The sequence below is a fragment of the Plasmodium inui genome (genome assembly GCF_000524495.1).
Source record: "Plasmodium inui San Antonio 1 unplaced genomic scaffold supercont1.2, whole genome shotgun sequence".
Lineage (NCBI taxonomy): Eukaryota > Apicomplexa > Aconoidasida > Haemosporida > Plasmodiidae > Plasmodium > Plasmodium inui.
The window spans coordinates 1,252,606-1,268,222 of record NW_008481836.1 but is presented as its reverse complement, the minus strand read 5'-3'; the positions used below and the strand labels follow the sequence as shown (position 1 = coordinate 1,268,222).

Here is a 15,617-nt window from a genome sequence, read left to right as displayed (position 1 = left end):
TTCTTTTTTCTCTCCACTTCTTTCGAACATTTCTGCCCCCACCCCCCCAACGCATCTAAACTCAAAATGAACCTGTACGTAAGTAGATTTGCCGCAATATCAAATTGCTAATATTACGTGTACCCCTGCATATACGTTTATGTTAAAATCGCCTCCGTAGGCATTTGGACTTGAAGTGTACTTGTTCGTTTTCCAAACAATCGATTGAGAACGGACGTTTCTTTTTTTGGCAAAATGGAGTGCTTAATAAAGAAGATCAAACAGGTGTTTCAGCACTCCATCCAGAAATGCTTCCCCTCAATTAGCGAAGAAGTTGTTGTTACCTACGCCAACGCGAAATTCGGCCACTTCCAATGTAAGAGAGCAAACGCGTGCATCACATATGTGCGTATATCACTTGGGTTAAGCGACCGTCCACCTGTGTGCGATAGCGCCATTACTCGTTTGCACTGTCCAAAGGGGGGAGTGGCGTTAGCCTGGCTGCAGGCTTCTCCCTTCGGTTTATGTACCTGTCTTCTTCTCAATTCTTCATTGAGGGACTCATTTCGCGCGATCTGCGCATGCATTTAGCGCCCCCCCCAAGTGAAGATAACGTGTTGTGTATGCCACAGGGCGGATGACGCGGGCCGTTTGTGAAGCCCGCGAACGTTGCAGCGCAGTCTGGAGGCAGCGAAATGGGAAAAAAAGTGTTAGGATAGCTTCATGTCGAAATGACTTCATGTCGAAATGTCACCATGTCGAATGTGCATGTGCTGATGTGCCCCATGTTGAGATGCCCACTTGTGGAAAGAATAATGCAAGGCCGCTACCATTGCTTCTCTCCCATTTTCCGCTCCCCCACCCCCTCAGGTAACAATGCCATCAACATTTTCAAAAAGCATGGAAAGGAATTGAACGTGGAAAATGCGCAGAAGCTCTCGCAGATGATAATAGAAAACATAAGCGAAAATTTTTTCGACGAGATTAAATCATCACCGCAGGGTTTCATAACGGTCAAATTGTCTAAGGAGTACATAGAAAAGTCGCTACTAAAATTGTATAAAAATAACAAAATTGAAATAAGCGTGAATATAAATGAAGTGAAGAGTGGAAACGATGGAGACTACAACAGAGTGCTGGTCGATTTCTCTTCCCCAAATATTGCCAAAGAAATGCATGTCGGACATTTAAGATCAACCATATTAGGAGATAGCATATGTAGAATTTTCGAGTTCTTAAATGTAGAAACGCTTAGGGTTAATCATATTGGCGACTGGGGCACACAGTTTGGAATGATCATAAATTATATTGTCTCCAATTATCCCAATTTTAAGGAAAACATGCCAGAATTAACCAATTTGACGAGTTTGTACCAAGAGGCTAAGAAGATGTACGACACAGATAAAGAATTCGAAAAAAACTCCAAAAATTATGCCATAAAACTGCAAAATAGTGATGAAGATTGCTTATTTATTTGGAGAAAATTATGCGAAAGTAGCAAAAAAGAATTCGACAAAATATATAAAATTTTAGACATTAATTTAGAGTATGTTGGAGAATCACACTACATCAGTATGATTTCATCAGTTTTACAAATGTTAAAGGATAAACAATTGTTGACAAAAGTTGGAGATGCGATCTGTTATCAATCGGAAAATTTTAAGGTGCCATTATTTTTACAAAAGTCGAATGGTGGGTACGGTTACGATTCTACAGATGTTGCTGCTATTCATTATAGATTAAAAGAATTAAATTCCGATTGTCTTATTTATGTTACGGATAATGGACAGTCATCCCATTTCGAAACTCTATTTGAGATAGCGAGGAAGGCAAACTGGGCAAGTGAAAAAACCCAGTTAGTTCACGTTGGGTTTGGTCTTGTCCTAAATGCAGATAATAAAAAATTCAAAACGAGAAGTGGCACCAACATAAAGCTCATTAATCTCATCAACGAGGGGACTGAGCGAGCCAAGAAGGACTTCCTGGAGAGGATTCAGTTGAAGAGCGAAGAGGAAAAGAGCTACTTTAAAGGTGAGAACAGAAAGGAGCCTTAATAGAACGGCGAGCGTGGTGAAATTGGTGTCACGCTAAACTCTGCCCGTGTGCCTGTGCGGGGTGCGCGCAACACAGAATTCCGATTTACGTGCCCCTCTTCTTTTTTCCCTTCACCATGATGCATTGTATGATGAAATTGAACGGGCTCTAAAAGTGGGCCTGCGAGTGTAGAACACATTAATGTATATTTATTTTTCGTTAAATTATGCCTCTTCTTTGTTGACCCCTACCCCTGAAGGAATAGACATAGATCAGCTGAGCGAAGAGCTGTGTGTGAGTGCCATCAAGTATTTCGACATCAAGCAGCACAGAAACACGGACTACAAGTTTTCGTATGATAATATGCTCAACGTGAAAGGTATACGCGAGGGGAAAAAGCCAATTATGCACCCGATTAGTGTCCTCAACCTCTCTGCATGTTTTTTTTTTTTTTTTGTGAACATTTTTGCCACCTTTTGGACTCCATCCCTCCACTGCAGGAAACACGGGACTTTACATTATATACGCCTACTCAAGGATGTGCTCCATTTTTAGAAAGTGCAGCCTAGATATGGACGAACTGTCGAAAGGTGGGCAACTTGCATAGTAAACGAATGGACTGTGTTGAGTGATGGTTGTGTTAGTCATTTTTTTAAAATAATTTTTTTCTTTTTCCCCTCATTTGGCAGACGAGCTGAACCTGGTTAGCCCGTACGAAGTAAACCTAGGATTGCACATTTTAAAATTCCCCGACGTCTTTTATTTTATTCTAAAAAATATGCTAATTCACAAGTAAACGTTGAAATGAACGAAGAAGCGTAACATGCTGCCCCATTTTTGAGGGGGAAAAAAAAAGGCGCATGAATGTGTTAAGCGTACTGCACCCATGTGAACACCGATATAGGATGATTGCATGCTTCTCCATTCATTTTGAGCAACATCACGTTATTTATATATATGTTCCCATCCCTCCCCGTAATTCACGTAGATTGGCCGAGTACACCTATGACTTAACGACCACATTCACGGCGTTTTACGAAAACTGCAAAGTTTTAAAAAGCGAAAACGAGAAAACGAGACTAATTCTGTGTGCCATAGCAAAGTCATTATTACAGGTAAATGGAGCTTCACACGCCCTCAGATGTGCACATATGTATGTGTATCTATTTGAAGAGGCCTCTTTTTTATACAGAAATACACAGCAGGGTTGACCGTAGCGCGGCGCGTACATCCCTTCGCAGTGCAGATAGCCATATTGGCAGATGTGAGTGTGCCAACACGCATACCATCATGTGTGTTTAGTTAACGTGTGCATACGCATGTGTTGTAATGCCCTACCCTTCACTTATGTGCATTCCTTTTCTTACTACTTGCAGATTTGTCTCCGACTCCTGGGCCTGAAAGCCATAGAAAAATTGTGAGAGAAAAAATAACGAACATAATTTAGAGCCAAGCTGGGAATAACAAATCAACAGGAAGTTCATCCATCTTCAACCATACGAGAGACGGATCAGTATCTCCCCATAGTGTTAACAGAAATTTTCGTAACATCTTTTTACCCCCTTAATTGTACCATTACCATTTTTCATTGCTAAACTGTACAATAAGAATTTTTTTTTTTTTCAATTAAGTAAAAATGAAATTGCTATTTTTACCAAATGGTGATATGCCCATCCTCTGTTGGTCATGCCTTCTTTTGATTTCTCACAAATTCTTCTGATAGTTGGAATGATAAAATAAAATTTTGCATATGTACGAAAGGAGAAATTAAACCATCACAAAGTAGAGAGAGAAAAAAAAAGAAATAACATAAGTAAATAAAATAAACCTTATTAAAATGTATGTTTGTCGAATGGACAGTTTAATGAGCAGTCTATTTTGTACGTGTGAGTTTTGTATCATATTAACTTTTTTTTTCTAATAGTAATAATATTGTAAGCCGTAAAGGACTTTAAAAATAACGCTCCTTTTAAAACGTTTTTATAGAGGTTTGAACATCTCTTGATGAATTTTCAGAAGACACCTTAAGGGATTGGCCCTTTAATTTGCTCTGGTGGGGTTTGACACTTCGAGGGGAAAAGAAATTGCCACGAAAAGGTCCGAGGCTGGGTTCAATAATTATGCAATACGGTTAATCATAGGTGCAGATAGGATCATCAATGTGTGTTTAGCCCATTTGTCTTTTACTGCCCAAAGAGAGGCATGTCATTCTGACGTGCGCTATACGTTGTGCGCTCTAGAGTTGCGCTGTGACCGGGATCCTTGGCGAACAGGCGCGTAAATGAACACCCTTAGACATAATAAAGTGAAACAAGTGGATGCTCCCTTTATCTGAGACATAGCGTACATACAGGCAAGGGAACACTTTTCGCATATTTCAGAAAATATTGCCCGGAAGAAGAAGAATTAGAAGAAGAAAAAAAGAAGAAGAAGTTCAGTGCTCTCTTCGTCAATTTAGAACATAACGTAATTTGCGCCTAGAAGATAGAAAGCATCTTCTTGAGTCTTTTAAAAGGCATCTTTGTAGGGCCCTTCTTTGTGCCATCATTCCATCATATCATCGCTTGCTATAAAAGTACTTTTTAAAAATTAGCTGCATTTTTAAAACCCGTTTAGATGGTCCTGAAAGAGCTCTTTTCCATTTTTTCTCTGAATGTTAAAAGAAAAAAAAAAACAAACAAAAGTTATAAAATTCGAAAAGTTATTTTCTTTGCCGCCATGGTTATTCATTCCCTCCATTTTGTTGTGCCTATGGGGTAATTTTGTTTCCTTACAATTTATAGGAAAAAACCGTAAACCCCCTTTCATTGCAGTGCGTGAAATAGTGAAAAATACTTTAATTTTTTCTCAAAAAATAAGGTTTCAAAAAGCTTATTTATCATGTACCCTTCCGTGACACTGTTCATATTGTAATATATGCTGCGGCAGCAAGAATATGCAGAGTGCGTGCGGCAAAAAAAAAAAAAACGGTACCGCTTACATTACATGCGCTGAATTATGCGCTCACGCGGTTTGGTAAATATATTTATAGGTGTTACAATTAAGTATGTTTTTTGTACATACCTGCTATGTTGCTCTATGGTATGATAAAGGGGAGGAAACGTTCATGTGCTTCTTAACCCACCATTTATGAGTAATGCGCGGCGCGGCGAAATTTTAAATATGTTCAGTGATGAAAAAGAATTTGCAATTTTGTCCGTACATATTTTTTTACTTTGAAAGATTACTGCCATTGTATGTTACCAGATTCTATGTCAAGTGCGAGTTTAGTATAACGTTCGTTTGGCGCACAAACAGAGCTAATGTCGCGTTCATCCTGCGGTCATTTTCTCAGGCATCCCTCGCCAATTTCAACGCGCGGAGGACGTGCAAGTATAGGAAGAAGTCGCACGTTGAGCATATTAGTATTTTCCTACTGCGCATTTTAATTTAGTCGCATTATACAGATTTCCCCTCGCTGCGTTTGCGAAGTTGTACGAGCGTCGGCGTACTGGCCCAGCGGTGGGGCCTTCTGGCAGTAGACCAACATATCAGTAGAAGGGTTAGACCCGTAATTTTTCCGTTTGCCCCTGAGGCACAACTTTTCAGCATATAGTTTCTAAACCCTGTCCGTAGGGCAAAATTGTCATATGCTGGGAAGTTTATCCGCCATGTCCTCCGACGAGTTATTTTTTGTTATATATGGATTTATTCGCCCGAATTTTAAATAAATTTTTAACACCATTTTGAAGTAACGGCGCAAGAGGGAGCTCATGTCTATGTGGTTGCCTAGACTGTGGTTGTCCAATTTTCGGATATAGACCTCTTTTGAGGACGTAGACCCCTTTTGAGGATATACCTCCCCTTTGCACTGCCCTTTCAAAGTTCGCCATTATAGCGGCAGCTGGGGACGCATACGCGCACATAACACGTTAGCCGCGACGTTAACGCTTTCCTTTATGTTTGTGCACATGCGTCGTATGTGCATTTTTCACCCATAAGGAACATTCCCTTTTTGCTGCTTTCACCTCTGGGTAGAGCGCAGTACATCCTCTCTTTTCTGATGCCCCATCGGATTCCCCCCTCTGCTCACTCAATTTGTTGTCAAAAAAGATGGAGTACGGAAATGGAGGGGACAAAATTTTCGACTTGAACTCAATCAGTCGAGAGAAGTTGGAGTTGGTGGAAGTTTTCTATGATAAAATGAAGGATACAACAAATGCGAATGCATTGTACTTGTACGCCTTGCAGATCTTTAAGATCTGTAACATCCATAACGAATTGCCTCGTTTGGTGGTATTTGGTCAGCAGTCCATGGGGAAGACGACGCTTTTAGATTTTATCATGGGAGGACCAATGGGGTATACGAGCTCAGACACAGGAACGAAGCAGCCAATTGTGATTATACTAAAGCCTAGTGACACGAATAAAATAGAATGCTATTTGAATAAGAAGAAAGTAAGCATTGACGATTTGCATGAGAAAATGAAAGCCATTATGGTTAACCTGAACGAGTCCATTATTCCCAAGGAGCTAGAAGTGGAAATTTCCATCCCAGGTGGCATTTACGCTACGTTCGTCGATTTGCCCGGAATAAAGGACGATTCCAAAGCGGGGTCAGAGCTGACGCGTAAAATTGTCCGTAATTATGTGCAGAACTTCCCGAACGATATTTACATTTTGGTGAAGAAGGCATCGGACGATCCGGCCAACTGGCCCTACCATTTGAGGGAGTTTTTCATGAAACCGAAGCCCATGGGTAAATTGTCGTGCGAATGGCGTACATGACGCGAGGGTGTGCCCACTACGGGTTACTCATATGTTTAATGTGCTCCTTTTGCATACTTAATGCGCCGCCATCACTCTCTAATTCCCCCCCTACAACGCCATAGGTCTTGGTCTACAAAACAAACAGTGCATTGTCGTGGGGACAAGGGCCCTGGAATTTCTGAACAATGAACTGAGCACAATAAAAACGCTCACGGAGCTGTACGATAGGGTGAAGAAAAGAGGAATCATGGACCATAATGATAATATTTTATCACTCTACTTGTTGGAACTCTTTTCCATACCGATAGAACAGAAGGAAAAAAATGACTTTCTAACGAACAGAATTTCGATGTACTCCAAGATACTAAACGGAAGAAAGAACGTGCTAGACTTGCTGCTAAACAAATTTGAAAATGATTGTAACGACTCCATTAAGAAGGAGTTACTGGATTGTTTCGATGTGGAGAAATTCAAACAAGAAGTGAATAGCAAATTTATGAACATCTTAATACAGCAGTTACGTAAGGTAGAAGTGAAGCTAGAAAAAAAGAAATCCAAGATGGAATTTTATAATAAAAAATTAGAAGAGCTATACAACAAAGGAAATATACTAAGCATAAGAGAGCAAGTCAAATTGTACATACGAGAATTGGTTAACATCGTATCTAATTTGTTGACAGGAAATTACCCCATTTTAAATTTGCCAAATAATGGGGAAGACTTTTTGAAAAAATATGGTGGAACTTTAATGGAAAATTTAAAAGACGGAAATGAACTAGCGGTGGAGTTATTTGAAAAGCAGGGATTGTACGACGAAAACTTTCTTAACTACTTAAATGAGTATTTGTACAAATATGCAAATGAAAATGATTTAAATAAATCCATTTCGTCGGAGAGTAACTACGACATCAATAATATCTTGAACAACGACCTGCACAACAGTAACAGCAATAATAATAATAGTAGTAAGAGGGCGGATACGTACGACACGCTAAACGATATGGAAAAAAAAAATTTTGACAATGTACCTTCTCTCGTGGAAGGGCAGCCTGTGAGATTCATTCTGGCCAAAGAGGAAAGCAGCATGTTCGGCGTTGTCCAAAATACACCCACAGACGCGAAAAGTAAAAATATATTAGTCAGTTTTTACTTCAGAAATAACAACACGGAGGAACAAGTGCAAATAAAGTCCGTTGAAAAAGACCGATTAACTGTTATCAAGGCAGTCGAAACGCTGAATGGCGATCCTTCCTTTTTGAATGGACTACAAGTTTGGTACAAAATGATAAGGGATGATGGATGGGTTGGATTCGACAAAGCAGAAATTATTAAAGTGTTTAACAACAATAGCAAAATTAAAGACGTGCTTATCAGAAATTTGTCGAAAAATGATGAAGTCATATCCATAAAAATTAACGACCTCTACATGGATTACGTAAGTGATGAAAATAAAGAGAATGACGAAAATGAAGAAAACGAAGAAATGAAAGAAAATGATGATGACATACTTAAAAGAATCGCAGGACCACACACCGATTTGAAAATCCTGAATCAGTTAGCCATCACCTATATTTGCAAATGGCTCAAATACAATATTGCAAAAATCGAACCGGAAAAAGATTTCTCAGATGAAGTGCTCCTACAAATGATGAGAAGTATTCACAACATCGTCGATCAGAGTGACTGGAAACCATTAGTTGTTGATCTGCTCCAAGCCAATATAAGTGGAAATATTTTACATCTCACCAAATTAGCTAGCTGCTCAGCTGCCGTAGCATTAAATAGAGTATTCAAAGCAGGCTTGGGAGAAATTAATAGAAAAATTAAAAATAATTACATGGATGAAAATATATATCTGTTAAGCACAAATCCCAAGTTCTTGGACGAATTGAATCAGGCCTTGCATAATTTCTGCAAAGAAAGAGCCATTAGTTGTGCCAGCGAAATGAAAGACATTGTTTTTGAGCAAACATATGCTGTACATTTCGAAATCATCGAAGAAATTTTCGATGGCTGCAAACTGTTTGAAGATAACTTCCTCACGCCTAGTGGTGTTAAACCCACCATGTCCATAATTACCAAAAATGTGAAACAGAATTTGGCATACAGAAACCATCAATTGTCCCTAACTGACATTAAAATTAACAAAAAGTCAAAGTCGAAGGAACTCATACAGGAGGAGGTAAAGCTACAGTTTTGGGCCATCAAAATGCTCATATCCGTGCCCTTCGCAACTAAGATTTATGCCCATTTTCTGAACAACATCTTGCCCAAAAATAAGCACCTGGCCAATGTCCTGGACTACTCGATTGACTGCGAGAGCACGCTGGAGAAGTACATCCAAAGCAAATTGCTCAACCGGGAGGTGAACGGTAAGCGATTAAGCGGAGACGTGATGACACGTCGACAGAGCAGCGCGCCACCGTGCGGATAGAGCGGTCCAACAATATTCGTCGCGCATCCCTTTTTCCTACCCTTATGCGCATACACATATGTTGTGTGCGTTATGTGCACTCCGCCACTGTGCGGATTTGCACAAATAGGGCGACACATACAACGAATTCCGTCCTCCTTATTTTTACCCCTCACACCCAGGTGTCCTGGTCCCAATTGATGACAAGGAGCTGATGTCACACTACAACATCATCGACAATAGAGACAACCTTTTGAGAAAGCTGGAAAACCAGAAGAGGCTCAACCAATACTTTACCATCGTTGCAAATTCGATCAAGCTACTGAAAAATAATGTAATACCACATGGGACAAATAAAATTGTCCACTTCTTTATTTTGTTTGAAATTGGGATTACTCTTTTGCCATTTTTTTTTTTTCTTTTTTTTTTTTTTTCTGGCACTGAGTTTCTTTCCATGTTAATTTTCTGAAATGCCCAAATGTTGCAATTTTCACCGATTATCCATTTGCCTAATTTTCTTTCCCATTTTTAGTTATCGAAGGAGAGCACACTTGATTTTGTAACGAAGTTGGATTTTGGTCAAGAAAAAAAAAATTGGCATCGAGGGGGTACGTAAAGGGAAAATATTGGCATTTTGAATTTTTATATTTGCCGTGCCCCCCTGGCGACAGCTTAAAACAGCTCAAGTTTGTATAACTCCTCTTCATTTTGCCTCATTTCATTTTGTTTCCTTTTCAGATGCGTATGAAGACTGACGTCCTCGTCCCCATTTCAACAACCGGATTTATCTGCTTTTTCTTTTTTTTTTTGTCGTTCTTGTCTGTTGCTTTACTTTAGTACCCATGCAAGATATATAATTATTATATATATATATTTCTTTTTTTTTTTTTTTTTTTTTTTTTTTTTTTTTTTTTTTTTTTTTTTTTTTTTGTTTGCATTAATTTATTAAAATTCACCGCATAAGCATGTAGAGGCCTTTTTACGTGTCACATGCTTATGTGTACGCCGCCTCCGATTTGTTACATTTATTTGTTTACCTGTGAGCATATGCCACAGCTGCTTACACATGTGTATATCTCCATTACGTTGGTACGCCGACACCATATTTTAATCCTTCCCAAAAGGATAAAATTTAACTTATGAATTCCGCATTTGGCATAATTTCGCACAGATGATGGCGCCTATGTCTTTTCACCCTTCTCCGTCTTGTATAAAATCACTGTTCGTATGTTATGTTCATTTTTTTCCACTTATGTGGAATATATTTTTTTTTTCCCACGGGCCCTCCCTCCATGCATAAGCATCTTAAAATGTGCTGCTACGGGAATAGACATGTACATACGTACACGTTTCGGCGTATACTCGTACGCTGTGATGGATTACGTGTAGGTATTTTCATCCCCGTGTCCCCTCCGCTTTTTAATTAAAAACCATTACACGCTTCCATCACTGAAGGGTGTAGAACACATAGCCGAATGTGAAATTGGCACATTTGAAAAATTTTGACTGGTATATAAAACCTTAATTTACCACCAAATGAAGAGGCAGAAAAAGGAATTGTTTTTCCACGCTCTTTTTGTGTTACAATTTTGCGCAAAAAGGTGTTACATTAACAATTTCTATAAAAATGACGTTTCCATTTTTGCAACATTTTTGCTGCATTTCTGTTTTTTGTTTTTTTTTTTTCTTTCCGCACCACTGTAACTCCATAACGGGAAGAAAAATAATCTATCATTTGTTCAGCCAAATGATGGAAAAAAAAAATAGAGGAACTTTTTCAAAAAAATGAGACAAAATTATGTTGAACATTTCCTTTTCCTTCACTTGCGTTAAAAAAAAAGTTATTTATCACAATGTGCGTAACATGGCTTTCTCCTTTATTTATTTTTTTTTTCGTCTTTCTCCATTTGGTCTTTCTCATGCATTCTTTGGAAAGCTAAGCGCTTCACCATCCTTAGGTATGTTTTACGTATGAAATATGCATGCCCATGAATGCCTCATTTCTCGACATGTTTGGCAGCTTAAACCTTTTTCCATCATATCATAAACGCTTGAGAAAAAAGGCACAAATTATAGCTCTTCAAATACGTGTACAAGCGCAATTGCCTAACCAAACAGTAAAAAAAAGAAAGCAAAAATGGTACAGGGGCCACGAAACAAGTGAAGCCTTCTTAATTTTACCAATTTTAAATGCGTATACAGTTGGCACAAAACATGGATTTTTTGTCGCATATGTGCCATCGCTTTTTTTTTTTTTGTGAGAAATGGGGGAGATTTATTGCCCTCTAAATTTGGGAAGCGAATGCAGCGAAAGAAAGAAACTTTCAAATTTTACTGACCTTTTTTCTTATAAGTTTTTTTTTCTTTTGCCTGGTTAAAGGCGCATCATGTGTAGTATATAACTGCTTTCTTATTTAAGGCGCTCATTCATTCGTTAGCGCCTTTTTATGACTAGGCCCAGTAACGCATCGCAAAATGATATATACATATAATATATATATTATGTATGTACCTATCGATTTGGCCTTTCACGCGCAGAGGCGATTTTCATCCATACATTCGCGAACTTCTCCCCACGCATTCCTCGATTTGTGTATTCAGTAGTACTTCTGATTTACCCTTTTATGCGTTTATACCCCTGCATCCATTCACCGCGTGCCACCGCACTAGCGCAACCACTGATCAACTCATCCGCTGACGCAGATACGCTTTGATTCACTTTCTTTTTTTTTTTTTTTTTTGTTCCTACCTGACCGGTAGAATGACGTAACCTAAACCAATGCATTACGCTCCGCTCTTACATAGGCATAAACAGATGTATATCTATTCGGACGTCAGTACTCGGAAAATATACGCATAAATTTGATGACTTCACAAAATATGGGCCTTTGGAATGATAATTTTTTAAGATGTTTTTTTCTTTTTTTTCATTTTTTCCCTCCTTTAAGTTAAACCTTATTTTGTGGAACTTTTTCCCCCTGATGCGACAAACATTGTAAAATAGTATGCTCACTTGGCATTAGTACGTAATTATACTTTCGCTATTGCTCATATGCGAAAACGTGTACCTACATACACATACGTGCTACATATATATATGCGTGTAAATGAGTTCATCTAGGCAGAGATTCCACCTCCACACACTTGTATGGAGAAAATTTTGAACAGATTAGATAACGCTTTCTCATTTCTCATTTCTTGTGTGTATTTTTATTCGTAATTGATATTTCTATTTTTCTCGCAACGGTCACCCGGAAAAAGAGGAAAAATAATACTGACGTCTTCACTGTTCATACCACTGCATCGTCCATGATTAACTGTTTCCCCACCCCGACTCGTTTCGCCTCTACACCATTTGACATTCACGAGAATACACGCTTCAGTATTCCCAAGTTCGCGCCCGGTCGTTGCAATAACCGCTTTCCTGACGAGGAGTAACAGACACAGGCAAACAGATCGACAGACAAACACAGACACACAGGGGCCATTTATGATGAAGGCCCTTAAACAGGACAGCAAGAAAAAGGAAGAAGTAAAAAATCATGATGACATGAACACAGAAAATTCAACTGTTAATGGCATCAATATAAACGATATAAACATAAACGATATAGAAGAAAATATAATTGACCACAAAAATGAACGGAAAGTTAAAAAAAAAGGGAAAGCCATTGAATATTATTTGTTTGATGTAGAGGCATACAACACTACAAACAACACCACGATAGACAGTTTCGTTGACTTAAGTTCTATAAGATCAAGTTATTTATCAGAAAACAGGAAGAAGAAAGCCAAGAAAAAAAAAAGCAGCTATTTAAAAAAACAGCTAAAAATTTACAAAAAGAAATATAAAATATTGCCAGAACATAACATTGACCAAGATACCAGCTACGAAGAGTCTGTGAAAAATGCAAATAAAGACTATAGAATATACGACCTCAAGGAGGTTAAAACGGATAAAGGAGCCAATGACTTTTTGCCACAAATACGCAAAGATACCATCGGTGTGAAGAAGGATGTGTTTGCTAATGTAATCAAATTCATCATCCTCATTTCCTCGATTTTCATCTTCGGTTCGTTCAGCACAATCATAACCAAGTACATCATTTTTGTGAAGAAGTTTAATTATACGCAAATTGTCACGCTTGTGGAATTTTTCATTAGGTATCTGATTCTGAGAATGGTAAGGAAAGGATTAAAGAGCGGTGGGTGGATAATACCTTCTCGAAGGGTTTCCCCTGTTTTATACTCTTATGTGAAACATGCTAGTACTCTTCATGTACGTATGACACTGTCCCGTATTTTGAACCCGACATATATTTAAACTCCCTCACAATGCATTCACAATTAGGTAATCTTCTGTGGGAAAATGAAAAGTTCGACAAACTTAACGAGGAAGGAATACATCAAATATATCATTTCGAGTAAAGCATTTTATTTTATTTTTTCTTTTTTTTTGCCTTGTCTATGCAGCGCTCACCGACCCCCACGGCGTTCTCCCACGCAAACTTATATGTACACATACAAATATATGTATACATATGTATATGCGTGTATATTATTTGTTCACGAATACTTCCTTACGTTGCGCCTTTTCTTCACCACCTCCCGCAGTTTCGGCACTACTAGGACTCAGCGTTGTCACAGGCAATAGCGCCTACTCCTACTTAGAAATTCCCGTCATTTCTGTCATTAAGTCGAGTTCGCTAATATTGATATATTTTTTATCCATCAAATTTGGTAACCTTTTTTTTTCAAAAATCTCGGTTGATTTGTTCGAAGCCGAATGGCTTTCCCGCCTAACAGCGCGTACGTGTTAATATGTGTGAATATATGCATACTTATGTTTTTTTTTTCCCCGTCCCCCATTGTGACAGGTTTGACGCAATTCGAGTCCTCCCTGTTCTGTTCGATTGTAAGTGGAAAGAGCAGACAATCGCACGCATAATAACCCCGTAAAGGATAATACGTGCATGCGTTTAGGCATGTATACATGTGCACATATGTGTAGGGAAAAAAAAGTTTCCTCGTGACATTGCAATAATCTCCTCTTCTTCCCCTTCCGCAGGTTACAATATTGATAGGGGTAATTATGAGCATTACCGCGCTGACAATAGACAGTTTGTTTGGGTAAAAAAAAAAAAAAAATAAAATAAATAAATAAAATAAAAACGATCCAAGTGCACATGGAAGAAATACCCCATCCATTGGGATTGTCCATACTTTATTTGTCACCCATTTTCCCCCCCCCTCTGTAGTATCTTCCTGTTGGTAATATCCGTCATCGCGTCATCCTTTAAGTGGGTTTTTACCAATGTTTTGTTAAAATCAACATCCATGAAGCCGCACATCATTTTGTTACACATATACCAAATGGCTATGTTTATCATACGTAAGGATTTGCATGAGAACGTAAAGTGCTTTTGCGCGCAATTGAATTTGCTCCAGCGGGGGTGCGTGTACGTTTTTGCCAAAATGTCCACATAATAAAAATTGTTGCCCCCGCTTTGTAGTTATCCCCACACTTGTGATCGATTTGTCCTGTATTGTTAAAGGTGAGTGTATCGAAAACGTAATCGAGGTAGTTTTCCTTCTAGAAAGGAAGACGTATTATATGATACTTTAACGCTATGTGAATTCTGCCCTACTTGTTATATGTGCACAAATGTACATTAAAAAAATTCCCACGTTTGACTCTTTTTTTTTCTTTCAGATTATAACAGCAACGTTTTAACGGTTGACCAGATACTTTCATCATTGGTTTTAGTCGCCATTGGCGCAGTGAGCAGCATATTTTTAATTTTAGCGGAGTTCTCATTAATATGTAAAATGCAAAAAAAAGATATACACATTCGTGATGTGCAAAAATGGCCCAGTTTCGATGCGCATACGTAGCAGTGCCTTGTGCGTACAAAACGAGCAAGAACATTTTTTCTTCCCCTTCTTTTCGCAGCGTACACTTCATCCGTGACCCTGAGTATAGTCTTTATAGGGAGAGAAGCAATCATTTTGATTATTGGATCGGTGAGCAAACGCCAAGTGTGTGCCTAAGCACTTGTGTTTTCTCTCCATTCGTGTGTGCCCACAGTACCTACACATATACATATATATATGTACTCACCTGTGCGCCGTTCCCCCCTTACCTGTCAGGTATTTTTTGGTGAAAATATCAATTTTAGTTCATCCATTGGCATAGCAATTTCGATGATTGGTACCATCCTCTATGGCTATGCGTCAAAGTGATGGCCCTGATTCAAGCAAGGCATAATTGCGGCCGATACAAGCCAACGTATGTGCATACCTGCTTACACATATACGTGCAACAGGAGCGTCCTTTCCCACGAGCATACGTAAAGTCGCTACACATACGTGCACACGTAGCAACCCCGCGCATGTTCATAATCCACCTTTTTTTCAATTCGAGTATATATTGTTTTTGTAA

At 38.7% G+C, this 15,617-nt stretch overlaps 3 protein-coding genes across 3 annotated transcripts; all 3 read left to right on the top strand.

The window, feature by feature from the left end:
- Positions 1 to 234: 234 nt before the first annotated feature.
- C922_00736 (arginyl-tRNA synthetase) lies at positions 235 to 3,434 on the top strand (the record flags this gene model as incomplete). Its single annotated transcript, XM_008816348.1, has 7 exons — positions 235 to 355; positions 850 to 2,010; positions 2,273 to 2,392; positions 2,514 to 2,603; positions 2,703 to 2,805; positions 3,002 to 3,128; positions 3,390 to 3,434. The coding sequence occupies 7 exons, from the start codon at positions 235 to 237 to the stop codon at positions 3,432 to 3,434; spliced, it is 1,767 nt and encodes a 588-aa protein (XP_008814570.1).
- A 2,671-nt stretch (positions 3,435 to 6,105) lies between these two features.
- On the top strand, positions 6,106 to 9,791 carry C922_00735 (hypothetical protein; the record flags this gene model as incomplete). Its single annotated transcript, XM_008816347.1, has 4 exons — positions 6,106 to 6,751; positions 6,885 to 9,134; positions 9,358 to 9,509; positions 9,708 to 9,791. The coding sequence occupies 4 exons, from the start codon at positions 6,106 to 6,108 to the stop codon at positions 9,789 to 9,791; spliced, it is 3,132 nt and encodes a 1,043-aa protein (XP_008814569.1).
- A 2,877-nt stretch (positions 9,792 to 12,668) lies between these two features.
- Positions 12,669 to 15,418, top strand: C922_00734 (hypothetical protein; the record flags this gene model as incomplete). Its single annotated transcript, XM_008816346.1, has 10 exons — positions 12,669 to 13,358; positions 13,527 to 13,599; positions 13,790 to 13,915; positions 14,053 to 14,090; positions 14,244 to 14,305; positions 14,434 to 14,567; positions 14,689 to 14,730; positions 14,889 to 14,999; positions 15,129 to 15,199; positions 15,326 to 15,418. 10 exons carry the CDS (start codon positions 12,669 to 12,671, stop codon positions 15,416 to 15,418), a joined length of 1,440 nt encoding a protein of 479 aa, XP_008814568.1.
- Positions 15,419 to 15,617: the final 199 nt, after the last annotated feature.